Source organism: Melopsittacus undulatus, chromosome 3, assembly GCF_012275295.1.
Source record: "Melopsittacus undulatus isolate bMelUnd1 chromosome 3, bMelUnd1.mat.Z, whole genome shotgun sequence".
Classification (NCBI taxonomy): domain Eukaryota; kingdom Metazoa; phylum Chordata; class Aves; order Psittaciformes; family Psittaculidae; genus Melopsittacus; species Melopsittacus undulatus.
In genome coordinates, this window is record NC_047529.1 from 33,727,110 (window position 1) to 33,744,089 (window position 16,980).

Consider the following 16,980-nt stretch of genomic DNA (forward strand, 5'->3'; position numbering starts at 1 on the left):
AGATGCTGCCATTTGAATCCAGTTGATCCAGTCAAAATTAAGCTCTCTAGTAGACAACATAAGCCATGACTATGCACTGTAAGACTGAACTTGTGTCAGATGCTTGTACTCGTGCACCTGCTAAAATTGTCCTAATCCTGCCATATTAACTTTCAGTGAAAAGAGACTCTTCATTAAAATGAGCCGGGTGGAATTTGTTTCTTTGATTTGGACTTTAGTCTGAGTCACATAACTGAATTTTTTTAAATTAATCAAGAGAAATGTACGTACTTGCTTGAACTGGCAAACTGCCAGAGACCTCTATGTGTGCTCCAAATGACTAATCAAACTAAAAGGCTTTGAAAATGCCAAGATAAAGCTCCTGATATCTAGTCTCAAAAACTGTATAAATAGATTGCTTGTATTTAAATACATCAGGAGAATTATTCCCTCATTTCATAGCACATAACGTTTTGTCAGGGAGCATGCAGAGAAGCCAGAAGGAACCTTATTAAATCAGGGAGAGAACAGGTGTATTCTCTTCTTCAAAGGAAAATTAATGTTGAGTGTACTGTCAAAGCAGTGTTTTAGAAATGAAGATACAAAATAATTTTTGGCAGGGTTTGTCCTTGTCTACCTCTGTGCCAGTAGTTGATGCTACAAAACACAGATCTGCAGGTTAGTGTTTTGAGCACTCTGTAGGGGATGCTATTTTCTGCTCCCTGGTTTCCCTTTCTGATGTATTGAGAACACTTGTTCTGAACTCAGCATTATGAATAGCAATTGTAAAACTCAGTGCCACACTTCTAAATAGTCCTTATCAGCTTCAAAACTGAATCTAAAATGTAAAAAGCAAAGATGTCTGAATGAAGCAAGGGCTGCCTCTAGTAGATATAGCTTGAAAGTTGTGGTTCCTCTATCCCTGGCAGTGTTCAAGGCCAGGCTGGATGGAGCTTTGAGTAGCCTGGTCTAGTGGAAGCTGTCCCTGCCCATGGCAGGGGGCTTAGAACTAGATAATGTTTCCAACCCGAACCAGCCTGTAATTCTATGATTCAAGTGCAGCAAGAACTTAAGCTGTTCTGGTTACTTGCCCCTAGACCATTCCCACTGCTCTCACTGTTCTTCTCGTCACACTGGTTTCAAAAAGAAATGTGTGGACAGCTGCAAGATCCTTATTATACAGCTAAGGGAGCGTTACTAATACAGTATGTATATTGGTCGTTATTAGATTAATGTGGTTTCATCTACCAGTGACCTGAATGTGTGAGTAATACAGATTTTTTTTCCCAGTTTAGGTAAAATACAGTATTACCTCTCCATTAGCAGAACACAGTGGACTAAGTCCATCTCACCTCAGTTTGACCAGTATGATAGTTTTACTCTGAAGCTGAAGTCTGGTAGTTGGTATCTGTTCAGAGTGATGCTCCTAGCGACCCAATCTGTCAGGGGCTCAGGACTCAGCCACATCAAAGACCCCATTTCTGTTGTGAGCCTCTAGAACAAACTCCCTCCATTGTTTCATTACAGCTTATAAGGACCATACATGTGGCACTGCATCACAGAGATAAACAGTAGTATTTGTATTTGAACATTTTGAAAATGTATGTCCCTTTATGAGTTGTTAATGGGCTGCCAGTGAGAATGCCTAAAACTTCCCATGTTTCTCTCACTTTGTTTTCTGAACTCTGTAGTCATGTTTTCACAAAATAGGGTTGCTGTGCTCCAAGCTATTGTAGGTGAATGTACATACTGAAAGTGTTTTGAAGACCTCCTTTACTTCTCTCATTCTTCTGACTCCTAATTCTTTGTCCTAGCTTTTGCAGTTAATTGCGAAATCCCAGTTAACTTCGCTGAGTGGTGCAGCACAGAAGAACTATTTTAACATTTTGGACAAAATTGTGCGGAAGGGTAGGACCTAAAGTTTTGTTATCTGGTCGTTCGAATTTAATCACTGTGACTAAAGTATTGGGTTTTTGGTTGGTTCCCTCCCCCCCCCGCCCCTTACTTTATTACTATTTTCACATTGTAAGACAAAGAAATAGCAATATTAACTTACTGAAAGGTTTCAGACTCCCATCCCACAGTTGCATTAAGTTGTTTTCTCTTGATTATTGAATCACGTCTGTTAAAACAGATTGTTGCTGTTAAATGACAGATTCTATTCGGAAACTATTAGATGCAATTAAATTATACTCTTTATGAAATGTGAAAGCTTTTAGATTAGTAACATGGGGTTTCTTCAGTTTGCATGATGCACTGAGATTTAAAGTACGTAACTGCTTTTCTTTATTGTTTCTTTAAAATAAATCAGCTATTGCATAATACTGAAACATTTCTGATAACCACACTAAATGGAGATGTAATAACTATCAACTTTGAACAGATGAAATTAGATTTGTAAGTACTTGTTCAGCGTTTTATTAAATGTATAGCATGAAATGTTAATTGTTGGAACAACATTAATGAATGTCATGGTTGGAGTTAGGGCAGCTGTGTGTACACAAACAGCTGGGTTGTAATGGTTTCCTCTTAAAAAAAATAGAAATGTTGATTAACGTGAGCTAACTGTATTGGCTGGGTTAAGTCAGTTAACCAAAATTGTATTGTTTTGTTTCATTTTCCAGTCATGGAAGACCAATATAATCCACGATTAATCAAAGATCTTCTACAGGATCTGAGTTCTACTCTCTGTATACTGATTAGAGGAGTAGGAAAATCCGTGTTGGTAGGGAACATCAATATTTGGATTTGCCGATTAGAAACTATCCTTGTGTGGCAACAACAACTAAAAAACCTTCAGATGAACAAGGTATGTTATTAAATCATACCAGAAAAGTAGTTGGAGGGGGGGAATTATATTGAACATTGTTCACTCACAAATCATAAACCAAAGTTTCCATATTTTATTTGGTTTTACAGAAGTAATATGAACTTATTGAAATGTAATCAACATAATTTTTGAATGTTCTAATAGCTCTTTTCTAATGAGAGCTGCTTCTATAGTGCTGGTTTGTGGTATAGATATCATTGTTTTTCTTCACCCAAATGAATTTCAAAATGTTTGTCTGTGCTTTACTACTTCTTAGTAGAGAAAACGCAGAGGAAAAATACAGATTTTTAATTCCAAAGGAAATGTTCTACTACTACTAAAAAAAAAAAGTAATAGAATCATAGAATAGTTAGTGTTGGAAAGGACCTTAAGATCATCAAGTTCCAACCCCCCTGCCACAGTCAGGGACACCTCACACTAAGCCATATCACCCAAGGCTTCATCCAGCCTGGCCTTGAACACCACCAAGGATGGAGCATTCACAGCTTCCCTGGGCAACCTATCTCAGTGTCTCACCACCTTCACAGTAAAGAATTTCTTCCTTATATCCAATCTAAACTTCCCCTGTTTTAAGTTTGAGCCCATTACCCCTTGTCCTGTCACTACATTCCCTAATGAAGATTCCCTCACCAGCATCCTTGTAAGGCCCCCTTCAGATACTGGAAGGCTGCTATGAGGTCTCCACGCAGCCTTCTCTTCTCCAGGCTGAACAGCCCCAACTTTCTCAGCCTGTCTTCATATCAGAGGTGCTCCAGTCCCCTGATCATCCTCATGGCCCTCCTCTGGACCTGTTCTAACAGTTCCATGTCCTTTTATGTTGAGGACACCAGAACTGCACACAATACCCCAAGTGAGGTCTGATTAGAGCAGAGTAGAGGGGCAGGATCACCTCCTTCAACCTGCTGGTCATGCTCCTTTTGATGCAGCCCAGGATACGGTTGGCTTTCTGGGCTGTGAGAGCACACTGAAGCCAGCTCATGTTAATTTTCTCATCAACCAACACCCCCAAGTCCATCTCTGCAGGGCTGCACTGAATCTCTTTTTTGCCCAACCTGTAGCTGTGCCTGGGTTTGCTCCGACCCAGGTGTAGGACCTTGCACTTGGCATGGTTAAACTTCAGCGTTAAGGGGGAATCAAGAAATCAGAAATAAAATATTCAAGGGGCGATTTAACAACTTTATTCATTAGCACAATTGCTTTTTGTAAAAATGGAATAATGACTTCAGCATCTGGAGTCTGATCATGTAACTGCTCAACACATGTGGCATGCAGTGTTCCAGCTTTTTATAATGGAAACTTCTGATGATAAGCAGGCATTCTTTTTCATCTGTCTGGGTTGCTCCTGGAGGAAGAAATGGTGCACGATACTGCTCACAGTAAAGTCATAAACCTGTTTGGTCTGTTTGCTTTCAGCTATGAAATTTTGAAATTGCCCTTGCTGCGCATGCCAGGTATCTGAATAAGACAGCTGATTTTGGAATAGAAAGGAGAAATCGGGAATCCAATCTCAGCAGTTTTCATATGCCAAGCAATGACAGCATAGACAGTTTTGAGACACTGCAGTTGCTGTGTTTGTTTCTTTTCAGCATGACACTTCCATCTGAGCTTTTGTACAATGGTTGAAATAACCAATGAGAAATCTTGCATCTGTAATACTCTCATATTCCTGAACAGGATGACAGTCCTAGAGATGTATATAACAGATGAGTGACACAATGGAAAGTCTAGTCTATAAGTGAGATGAATAGTTGTGAAATAAACTGGTGGAAGTGAGAGCCTGCTGGAGTATGGTTGCTGAGCTGCCAGTGCCTTATGATGGGACAGCTCTGCTGGGTGGTGCTGGCAGCTGCCCACACTGCCTCCCGCCCTGCTGGGCTCTGTGCCTCCTGGCAGTGTAGGCTCCAGATTCAGTCATGAAGGAGTTGTGCTGTAGGTTACACCCTTAAAGAGAAAGCTCAGCAGAGTTTCACTCCCAATGAAAACTTTCTCAGATCTCTGATCTATCACCCCCCACCGCCACCTCAGAATTTCCCATTTATGTATGTGGGGAACTATCACCAGACTTCTCTGCACATGACCTTCATAATGTTTTCAGTCTGTATTTCTGTTCTTCAGTCCTATATAGAATCCTAGAATACTTTGGGTTGGAAAGGACCTTAAAGATCATCTAGTTCCAACATCCCTGCCATGAGCAGGAACTTCTTCCAGTAGACCAGGTTGCTTTGTACTAAATTCTCTAGTTGTCTTAAGGCAAATCGGCATTTGCTCTGTTTCATAATAAAAATTGAGAAATTGTAGTTATCCTAAAAACTATAAATGATTGGTGCATACTTTTATTATAGTTAGGATTTTAGCTTACTTCTCAAAAGCCAAATTGAATATATCATAGTTTTCAAGACCTTATACTCTCAAATTATTTTGAGAAATGTTTTAAAATTATTTGAAATGTAATAATTTAGTATATGTTGATTTTAACAGTAGAAAAGCTATAAGATATAAAACTGCAGCCTGTAGCTCCTTCTGTATCTTGAATCTTACAAGTTTTCAGCAACAGCAGTTAGAGAATAATGGTAGCCAAGTGATAAAGTATCACAGGATTAACCATAGATATCACTCAGTGGTTTTGTACAAACTGAAGTAAGACCTGAGACACCTCTACAGGAAGGATCTTATTTGTACCTTACACTGAAGATTTTTAATCAAAAGTCTTCACCTTTTGCTTCCAGCAAGTCAACAATGGTCTTACGCTTGTCGATCTCCCTCTTCATACACTGAGAAACATCTTACACAGGCTCTCTGATGGCTGGGATGTTATTACTCTGGGTCAAGTGACCCCAACTTTATACATGCTCAGTGAAGACAGACAGTTATGGAAAAAACTCTGCCAGTACCACTTTGCGGAAAAGCAGGTAATAAACTCTATCAAAATGCATGAATGTGGCCCTTACTTTTGCAATATAGTATACTAATGAAGTGTGAACTTGCACTTTCTGAGATAAAAATGTAATGGTGTGCAGTAATAGTGAAAAAGTTCTTTCTGGGGGGCTTGTTTCTTACTGAAAATGGTATTCAGCATGTCTGTGAGGTGAGCATAACTTTTGGGCTCTTTCTTTGCAATTTTTTAAAAAATTGTCTGATGTAAGATACTTTGTTTTCAACCACACAGTCCCCAACAGGTGCAGTGGAGGATTATCTCTAAGGTGTTTCTTTCAGTACCTAAGTAGAACTTGTTTTACTAACCCAGGTAGGCAGACAGATTGCTCAAACTTTTAGACTACACAACAGTCTGGTCAAGCCAACATTGTATTTTTTGCATAACAGAATAGAACAGAAACTTGAGATTTTGAAATAAAGAACAAAAAGGGACATGGTACTTTTCTGTCACTTCTTCATAAAAAGCATTGAAGTAATCTAGGAATGCCTCCAAAACCATTTTCTGATGGTAATATATGCTGGGGCAAAATCAGACCACAACATAGTTTTAAGACAACTGCAGTTGTTTTTGTTCCTTCCAATGTAACAGAATCACAGAATCCCAAGGGTTGGAAGGGACCTCAAAAGATCATCTAGTCCAACCCCCCTGCAAGAGCAGGGTAACCTAGAGTACATCACACAGGAACTTGTCCAGGCGGGCCTTGAATATCTCCAACGTAGGAAACTCCACAACCCCCCTGGGCAACCTGTTCCAGTGCTCTGTCACTCTTACAGTAAAGAAGTTCTTCCTGATGTTAACGTGGAACCTCCTATGCTCCAGTTTACACCCATTGCCCCTTGTCCTGTCACTGGATATCACTGAAAAAAGCCTAGCTCCATCATCCTGACATCCACCCTTTACATATTTGTAAACTCTGATAAGCTCACCCCTCAGTCTCCTCCAAGCTAAAGAGACCCAGCTCCCTCAACCTCTCCTCATAAGGGAGGTGCTCCACTCCCTTAATCATCTTTGTGGCTCTGTGCTGGACTCTTTCAAGCAATTCCTTGTCCTTCTTGAACTGGGGGTCCCAGAACTGGATGCAATATTCCAGATGCAGCCTCACCAAGGCAGAGTAGAGGGGTAGGAAAACCTCTCTTGCCCTACTAACCACACCCTTTCTAATGCACCCTAGGATGCCATTTGCCTTCTTGGCCACAAGGGCACATTGCTGGCTCATGGTCATCCTCCTATCCACCAGGACCCCCAAGTCCCTTTCCCCTTCACTCCTTTCCAGCAGGTCAACCCCCAACCTGTACTGGTACATGGGGTTGTTCTTCCCCAGATGCAAGACTCTACACTTGCCCTTGTTGAATTTCATCAAGTTTCTCCAGCCTGTCCAGGTCTCGCTGAATGACAACACAGCCTTCTGGTGTGTCAGCCACTCCTCCCAATTTAGTGTCATCAGTGAACTTGCTGAGGGTACACTCAGTTCCCTCATCCAGGTCGTTGATGAAAATATTAAACAGCACTGGTCCCAGCACCGACCCCTGAGGGATTCCACTAGTCACAGACCTCCAGCTAGATTCTGCCCCATTGACCACAACTCTCTGCCTTCTTCCTTTCAACCAGTTCTTGATCCACCTCACTACCTGATCATCAAGCCCACACTTGCTTAGCTTATCTATGAGAATGCTGTGGGAGACAGTATCAAATGCCTTACTGAACATTTCTATCATTTCTAACCTTTCTCTCTGAGCTGTTTTATGTTGGTTGAGATAACTGATGAGTTAATCATCAGTTCTTCCTCATCAGAGCTGGAGGAAGAACTTCAGAAACCTAGGACATTCCAGACAGGAGGAAGTGAAGATACACGTTCTTAAATCTGCCAGGTTAAAATGGTACCATTTGGTCAGTGACCACCGGATTAAGTATTACTGTAACAGGAAAGATGGAAATGAGTATCAATTAACCTAATGTGCAGTTGACCCAAGTAAGAATTTGGTTAGATGACAGGCTTTGGAATGAACTTCGTGGAGAATATAGACAAAGGCAAACTGAAAAACCTTCCTTCAGAAGCAGCTCAGAAGAATGCAGGGTGAAGTTATGAGGATAAGAAGTTTAATTTTAATGTAGCACTTGAGTAGATTTTGAGGCTAGATGAGGTAAGCTTTTTGAACAGTGACAAAACCGGTGGAGAGGTAGATGGTATACTCAGGTAATGCTGGGGGAAAGATAACGTAAGTATTTCAGCAGAAGCAGCTAACCTTGTGCCTTATAAAGGGCACTTATACATGGTGTTTTCAATGTATTTGTAAATATCCATATTCCATTTCTCATTGGGTTGTTAATGATAGGTATTTAATGATTTTATTTATTTTCCAATACAAAATTCTGCTTTTTCTGTGTAAATGTGTCCTACCTTAGTAAGCTACAGAATCATGATAGGTTGTTTTTCGTGCCCTCTACAGTATATTATTGAACTATTGTAATAACCACAAAACTATACTTAATAGCTGAAGAGTACTTTTTGGTGGGAAAAAAGAGGACTCTACCCAGGGAAGCTATTACAAAACAAAGTGTATCTGAAATCAGAAGGGCAATGCTATAATGCCCATCTAGGTGTTGTCTTCTGAAAAAAGAATCCTTTAATGTCTGAGTATTAATCCACTGCAAGTGGAACAGAAGCCTTTACAAATACATACTTAGTAAATCTTGGCTGTGCATTAAGCTGGGAGGAAATAGCTCAGTTATCTTTACATATAGATTATGTCCTTGAAGTACATTTATCACTGTTATCCTCCTAAAAAGATCATAAATAAATATGAAAAATAATCATGTATATACTTTAGTATGAAAGAAAAAGCATTATTTAAATCTGTAGTTATTGTCCTGACAGAAAACCACTGTTTGTAATGCACAAACATTTTTTTTTTAAATCTCACTCCTGACTTTTAATGTAAAATTAATTACTTACCAGCTGTAAATACTGGTTTTGTTATTTGGTTCTTGCCTATAATTAGAGTCATTTCAAGACAGTGGAGTTGATCAGTTGTGTATGACCTACTTTTTTCTTGGCAAATATGCCCCCTCCTATTCTTAGTGGTTTACCTTTTTATTTATTTTTTTTTTGTGGCTAGGTGTCTTTCACTGCTTTGCAGATGTATGATGTCAGATCACTGACTTCAAAGAATTCTGATTACAAAACTCCCGTTGAACCACCTTTTTCACAGACCTTTACCTGAGTTTACTATTTTTTTAATTGTTTAAAAATATATTAAATTTATTTCTAGTTTTGTAGGCATTTGATTCCATCAGAGGAAGGTCACATTGACTGGAAGGTGATGTACTTTGCACTACAGAAATATTACCCAATAAAGGAACAGTATGGGGACACCTTGCATTTCTGCCGCCACTGTAGTATTCTGTTTTGGAAGGTAAGAGCTTTGAAATAGATAATCAGAAATAAGTTCAAACAGCTACTGGTGATCATCTGAAAGGAGAAGTAGTAAGATCATCTTACACATGTGACTGTATCACACAGACACAGAATCCCAAGGGTTGGAAGGGACCTCGAAAGATCATCTAGTCCAACCCCCCTGCAAGAGCAGGGTAACCTAGAGTACATCACACAGGAACTTGTCCAGGCAGGCCTTGGATATCTCCAACGTAGGAGACTCCACAACCCCCTTGGGCAACCTGTTCCAGTGCTCTGTCACTCTCACAGTCAGCTTTCAGCTTTCTCGTGTGAAATATGATCAGACAGCTAATATCTAACTTCTAAATAATATATACAACTTCCATATAAAATCAGTATTAAATTCCAGAGTTGTTCTTTATCTAGCGTTCTTATCTCTTGGTATCTGATAACCTCAGTACTTAGAATTGCAAGGAAAATTGACATGTGGAAAGAATTGCGCTCTGTGTCTTCTTGTATCTATTTAACCTCAGGCAAAACTGTTAAGAACTTGTATGAAGTTAACAATTTTTTGACATCCTTTTTCTAATGATGTCATTGCAATCCATGTGTCTCTAATAAGAATTTATTACTATGCTACTTCTACCATATTGGTGTAAAACTATTTCTATAGTCTTGTTTCTGTCCCTTATGAACTTGGAGGTATGTTTGAAACTCCATTCAAAATGCAGTGATTTTGATGTTTACCATGCAGCATGTTCTGTGTTATGGGATGATTTTAATTTCTGTAGGGCATTTTCATGTTTAGCTGTGTGTGAACACATAGTCCTGCTTTTACTTTGTGTTGCACCATAAGCTAGCCTTCTAGTTAGTGAGACTTTAACTTTACAGCTGAACAGCAAAGAGAAAGAAATGTTCGAGAAACCTATTTTAATTGACATGAGTTGTTCTTATATTGTCTTTCTGTGATTTTTAGGAGGAGTTGCCATGTGAGCATGGGGCTTTTTTTTAATTTTCCCATAGGAAAAAAAAACCCTAGGCTGTTTTAACAGGATGAGCTGGCTTTCATACAAGCAGCATGTTACTGAATGGTGTTGTCTTTAAATTGAGTGTTCTTGATATCATAGGAGTTCTTCCTGGTACTAATATGTTTTGCTAAATTAATAGTCGGAAGGTAGGTAGTCAGAATTGGCTTCTTCTGTGAATGGCCTGGGCATTTGCTGAAAAACCTGTGTCAGGGATGACTAAGAACTATTGATGACAATGAAATAAGTCTTTAACATGTTGCTCAATATGTGAGTTTTCTCTTTGAAAATGGAAAGATTAGCACAAAGCATGGATGCAGGTGAGGATTTCTGGTATCACATTTGTTTGGCTCATCAGGGTTTGCCGTGTAAAGGGATAATGCTTTCTAGAGTAAATTTCTCTCGTTCTAATTTTGGTATAATTGAAAGCGTAGCACTTTAATATTAGGAATGACTAAAATGTGTTTGGCATTAAATGTTTAATTTTGGAGGTGGCGTGTGCCAGTAAGAGGCAGTGAACCTGTACAGGCAGATGTCTCGTTACCTTGACAACTCCAATATACTACTGGAATAATAGCACTCATTTTGTGGTTTTATATTTTTGTGAAACACAACACAGTTCTGAATATACTTTGTTTGGATTGGTGAGCTATACCTACTAGATCACCATTCCAGTGCTGACTGCCTTATCCTGGAGATTTGGACAGGTCTTAAAGTGATGGTGTGGTTATAGATTATGTGCTTCTGCATTAAAATGATATAGCAGGTTTTTAGGATTGGCTGCTCTTGAAGGGGGGGGGGGGGGAAAGGGAAGATGCAATACCAAGAAATGCTCAGCTCTCTGATTATCCCTTTTCACTTGACACTCTAAATTAGACTGCACCTGGGATACTGCATCCAACTAGGGGTTCCCAGTACAGAAGACATACTGATAAACTGGATAGTGTTCAGGTGAGGGCCAAGTAGCCAGGGAGGCTTGAGGACTTGTGCTGAGCAGAGACTGGAGAAGACTACTTCAGAGGAAGCTAAGAGCCTGCCATAAGAACAGCTGAGCAAAGGAATGGTTTGACCGCAGAGCTTGTGCAGTTTCAGTATCGTACTTAATTAGACAGATTGTTAAATACGTATGAGTGGTTGACATATAATTGTATCTGTAATGTACAGATTGTTGTTCTCAACTGAAGATTTTACTCTGCCCAATTCCATTGGTGTGAAGCAAACGGGAAAAAAAAGGAAAAACAGACTTTAAAAAAGAAATCAGTTTGTGATATGTAAAAAAACAGTTTCTTCTTTTAGCGGAGCACTTCAGAAATGGGCAACTTTGGCTTTCAAGGGCATTTAGAAGAACTTCAGAGAGCAGAGCACTTCTTGGTATTGCATCTTCCCTCTCCCTCCCCCCCCTCCCCCCCCCCCCCCGCCTTCAAGAACAAAGCAAATCATTGGAATAGCTGCAGAGGAAAAAGCACTTATGGGATCAGGGCATGGAGAAGACTAGCAAAGGTTAAAAGTAATTAGCTGTGTTAGTGCTAATAGAAATGTGACTGCTCTCCATAAATTATTCTCAGAGATGGAGAAGGGATGAATAAACATGAGACTACTTAGAGAAATTATTTAAGCTAATGAGCTTCCTTGGTGCAAATAAGTTGTAGAAACTAGTAGGTAAACTTAGGCTGAGAGTTAAGTTTCTCAGCAGTGAGTTTCCAAAGTAGCCTCAGAACATAGGCCTAGGCGGTGATAAGAAGCCTTCTCATAGGTTTATGAAATGGGTAATATAATTGCTGGCAACATGAGAGGGCTACACAAAGGAAATTCTTTCAGTCCTGCATTTTGTGTCCATTTAAAGAAGGCCTTAAAAAAGAAAGGACTGATGGCTACTGAATTGAATTAGCACACAGCTGAAGTAGGGAAATGACTTTTCACATTCCAGTTGGCTATTATAATGTTACTGTTACTTTTAACAAATCTGCAAGAGCTTTTCAGGAAGTGGCATATGTATTCCTGTATTTGTATTCCTGTATTTGTTTAAAACCTCTGAACATAGCAATGTTAAATGCAATAAGGAGACTCCTAAATTCACTGGGGAAAATAAAATTATATAATAGAACATCTTGTTCTCTTCCGTGTTAAAGGAGGGAATGATTAGAAAAACCTCTTTATATTAAACTACTGTCTTACAGGTGTAACTTCTTGGATTTGTCTATGATGAAATTGGGGGAAAATAAATAATTTCAGTAGTGTGAAAGTAATGGCAGACTGATTATTGACTGATGCTTCTGTGAATGGTTTTTGTGTATCTTTCTTCTGTTCCACTAGGCAGCATTGTAATCGTGGGCAGTTCTTTTATTTTCTTAGCTCACTCAGTCATACACTTCAGTTATCCCAGAGGTGATCACAGACACTGAAATGCCTTTTCTTCATTCAGTGTCCTGGGCTTTATGTGCAATAGTGGGATTGTTTTGCATAAGTGATAATGCTTCACACTTGGTTTTAGTCTTCCTGGGGCTTGTGCTCGTTTTGGTTCTCCAGCTGCTCGTGATTTGCCACAGGAATAGAAGACTGTTTCTAAATGGCATATGAACATTAGCTTCAGTAAACTTTAACTCTGCTTCTTTTACTTTATGGCTCTCCTTCCTGCTTCCTTGTTCACGATCTCAAAGGACTACCACCTTGCTTTGTTACTCAAGGTATTTCCTGTGTGTCTCATCTGTTTTCATTGCTGACTGTTCTGTCATGTCAAAGTGAATAATGTGTCCATTTCTGATTGTTTATTCTGGTTTTGCTTTTATTTTTTTTGTTTTTTCACCATGTCAGTTTAGCAGCAGGAATACTTTGTTTCTTGTTTCCCTGTTAGGTAAGTTAATGCTGGCTTACCATCTCAGTTATTTATCAGATTTGTTTTTTTATTATTGCCATATACCCTGTTAATGCCATTTAAACTAGGGACCAGAATTCAACTTCCAGTTAATATATGTGCATAGCATCAGTGACATCAGCCAGATTTTGCTGAGAAGTCAGTTTATCTGCACTCAGTGTTTAAAAACTTTCTCTGCACTCCCTAATGTATTTCATTCAGTATTTAAATCTCAAAAGAGTAACATGAACTTCAGATAACTTTCATTAATGCAAAGGTACTAAAACTGATTTTATTCCATTTGGAATGTTGTAGTCCTACATACTTTTAGGAAAGCAAGTCCCCAAAAGACTGCATATGACTTTGGAGAGTGGGGAGAAGCAATTATAATGTTGCTTTATGAATGAAGAAATGCTGGAAATGATTACACAGCAAAGGACTATAGCTTTAAAGGTGTTATGGGAGCTTCTTAATGTCCAGTTATGATACCATTTGAGGAGGAAAACAAACTACGTTTACCAGTAAACACTCCTGGTGCATTTTCTTGTTAATTTAGAAGAGTTCTGTTTTAGCTTTAAATAGATGCACTGAAAATCAATATTATTTGAACACTATTTATTATAGTTTCAAGGGAAATAACATCCTTCGTAATTACAGGGAAGTTGTGCTGCTGCTTTTCAGTCCTTATCACTTTTTTTTTCCACTATAAAATTACTGCTGTTCTTGATAACTAACCCCCCCAAAAAACTGATCTTACTGAGATTTTTATTGGGCCTCTAATTGCTGACTGAGCAGAGCTTTCGGAAGTGTTTTTATGATGATGTGCAGAGTGAAGCAGATAGCATATTACAAATTTCGTCTAAAATATTTAGGAGTATAAGCAAGCACTAAAAGCGGATAAATCCTAGCTTCTTTCCAGAATCCTGATTCGAATGGTGGTTTTCCCTGGGAACTAGGAAAGTAATGACATGACATTCACATGGCAATGAGCAGAGATGATAGTTCATTAGCAACCACCTTTGAGCATGTTTCCTGCTGTGGTGAATCTTCTTTGCAGAGGTCATCTTAAGATGAAGGTGTTTAGGCTTCATGCTTCTGGTCTTAGTCTTCTGTTCCTTCTGATCTGCAGCTTCCTCAGATAGGCAGTTCTGCCTGGGGTCTAATCTATTTGTCTGTTCTCTCGTTTCCTTGATTGTTTTTCCCTCTATCATGAATTTAACAGTTGGTTCTCAGGTGGTGTTAAAGCAATTATGATAAAAAGTGGGAGGCTGAGGAGGTGATACCACATGATACTTTCATGTAGTATAGACTTAATGGCCAAATACAGATAATACGTCTATTGAAAAGCTGAGTAGTATTTAGAATTTATTTCACCTAGTGTACAAAGTATGTTGCAAAGACTTTGTATGGGAATGTGGCATCTTTGACAGCACTTTCTCTGCTGCTTTTTTTTTTATTTTTAATCAAAAAATAATGGATAGGGAATATGAGAGGTTTTTCCAAGCACTCTAACTCGGATATTCTGGTTCTGGTAGGATGAGAGAGGTTGGATTTTCTTCTGACATCTGAAGCTCCCCAGCACTACCACAGTCAAACTGGAAAGGCCCGTTTTCTTAACAGCTTAAACTAAAACAGTTAAAGACAAATATGGTGAATTCTTAAAGAAAGTGAGTTCCTATCAGTTTGTTTCCAGTGGAAGTAGTTGCAACTGCCTATATGTAAATTTTTACCCTTCTTTTCTTTTAATTGGGGGTGGAGGGAGACTGTGGCTGTGGAAAGAGAATTTACTGTTTTCTTCTTTATTCTGCAGGATACGGGACATCCCTGCACAGCCAGTGATCCAGACACCTGTCTCATGCCAGTATCTCCTCAGCATTTCATTGATCTCTTCAAATTCTGAGATGTTCAGTAGCTGTTCTCCTGTGTTTGTGGCCATTTCTGTGAGAGTCAGGCAGGATGCATTATGCTTTTTGTGCAATATATTTAAGTGTAATGTTCTGTTCTAGTTTAAAACAAAAAAATTATGTGGAGGGAGATTACCAGACAGGTTTATTTGGTACATTGTTTTTGGGTAGAAAAGAGCTGAGGAAAAGGAGACACATTAAATAAATTTCTTTGTCAGGAACTCCACAGTGGACTTCTTTTCAAGTCCAAGAAAGACCATTTTAATCTCAAGTTTAAATCCATTCTCTTGGCGCCTTAATAGTTGGTTAAAATTATGTGAGGGAGTTTTGAAAATGTGGTGGAAGAGCTGAGCTACTTTTACAGGGACCAAAGGAGGAGTTTTCTGTTAATCCTTCTTTCTTTAAGCTGCTGTTTTCAAAACACCTCCATGTAATTTGCACTATATTAAGAATAAGCCAATATTCTCTTGGATTCTTAATATATCAGTTACCAAGGTGGCATTAATCATTGTGAGCTAGTGAATGAAATATAGCTGTGGTTGTATCTGTTGTTGGACCTATGAATGAAGGAAATCAACCAGTCTTTGTACATATATTACACAAAAGCATTTATTTTTCTTAAGGACTTTAATAAACATATAACCTATCTCAGCACACCCTATGTAACTTGAGATCTGGGGCTACTGCAAAGTGATTTTTTTTGTTGATGGTAGCTACAGCCTTCATTTATATTGTTTGTCTACAAATGCAACTGCATTAATTCATCTTCTAAGAAGAAGACATTACTGAAACTTATTGAGAATGGAGTTGCTTGTTTCTAGACTGGTACCATGGCAGGACATTCTACTACCACCAGGCACCCTGACAACTCTTTACAAGCTCTGGGAAACTCTGAATGTCAATCTGAGCTGAAGCACCTTTGGCCAGGTTAATCAGATGCTAAATTCTTCAGGAAGCTGTTTTCTTCTGTCCTGTAGAACAAAATTAATTCCTTGGCTCTAGGTAGGTAATGGAAAAATTAGGGAAGTTTTGGGTTTGTCAATGAAACTTAACAAATAATATGTAATTTACAGGAAAAAATAAATCATGTACTATATTCTGCACTTGCTTGGTTTGAATCTAATTTTGTACAGTGTAATAAATCACATTTTTATCTGTTATTCCTAGAAGTTTCCTGTGCATAGAGATGAATCAGCTTGAATGTGTAAGATCTGTAGTAGTTGGGAATGGAATGAGCAGCATACAAGCAGTCCACATGAGACTGTTGTGTAGCAATTGGTCGAGTCAGCACTTTTTTTAATAGGATAGCTGGACTCGTTATCAGGCTGTGCAAGAAGAGGAAAGTATTTCCTCAGGAGAGGAAACTACAGCCTTACCCATTGGTGGATTTTTCAATACAGGATTTTATGTGTTTGGCTGTTGGTTTTTTTTCTTTCTGCTGTGGCTACAGTAGTGATCAGGTGTGGAGCTGATGCCATCCATTCTTACTCCTGTTAATTCAGGACAGTGCTACATGCCTTACTTTCCCAAGCACTGTGGTAGCCACTGATGTGGTAAGGAACCAGCATCTCTTCAACAATGATTTGCACCCCATTTCTTTAGCTAATGTAATGGTTAAATAACCCATTACATGTAGACTTGCTTTCCTGGCTATATTACCCTATATGACCCTATATGACCCAGGTAACCTTGACAATGGATGGTGATGGCTGGCATCTATTAATCACTCCTTTAATGTGGTTGCAGTTTTGCTACCCTTAATGAAACTTCCTGTATTATTTAAGTAGATGCTACCTGTTGCCTTTGAGAGCTTTAAAGAAAGGTTCTAAAGTCAGGACCATCTCCCTCTACCTCCTCATGCAGCCCAGGATACGATTAACCTATCTGGGGCAAGGGCCTACTGGTTGGCTCATGTTCAACTTGGTGGTCCTCAGGGCTGAAAGCCAGCAAGAGAGTTTTTATACCTTTCTTCCACTTCAAAAAAACAGGGAAGAAGAAACCTGTGCACACATACCAAAGAGCATTTCACTGCAGGGCTATCACAATTTATTTTTAACCTTAA

The 16,980-nt window shown here is 39.0% G+C and overlaps 1 protein-coding gene across 3 annotated transcripts in view; it reads left to right on the forward strand.

Moving 5' to 3' along the window:
• Positions 1-16,021, forward strand: part of FBXO25 (F-box protein 25) — a 30,785-nt gene extending 14,764 nt beyond the window's left edge. For all 3 annotated transcript variants that reach the window (XM_005153214.4, XM_031052704.2, XM_034060851.1), the window contains exons 6-10: positions 1,794-1,887; positions 2,604-2,788; positions 5,536-5,718; positions 9,014-9,157; positions 14,825-16,021. In XM_005153214.4, the coding sequence (XP_005153271.1) occupies positions 1,794-1,887; positions 2,604-2,788; positions 5,536-5,718; positions 9,014-9,157; positions 14,825-14,914 (696 nt within the window). In that variant the 3' untranslated portion in view covers positions 14,915-16,021. The remainder of the gene's footprint in view (positions 1-1,793; positions 1,888-2,603; positions 2,789-5,535; positions 5,719-9,013; positions 9,158-14,824) is intronic.
• The last annotated feature ends 959 nt before the right edge of the window (positions 16,022-16,980 follow it).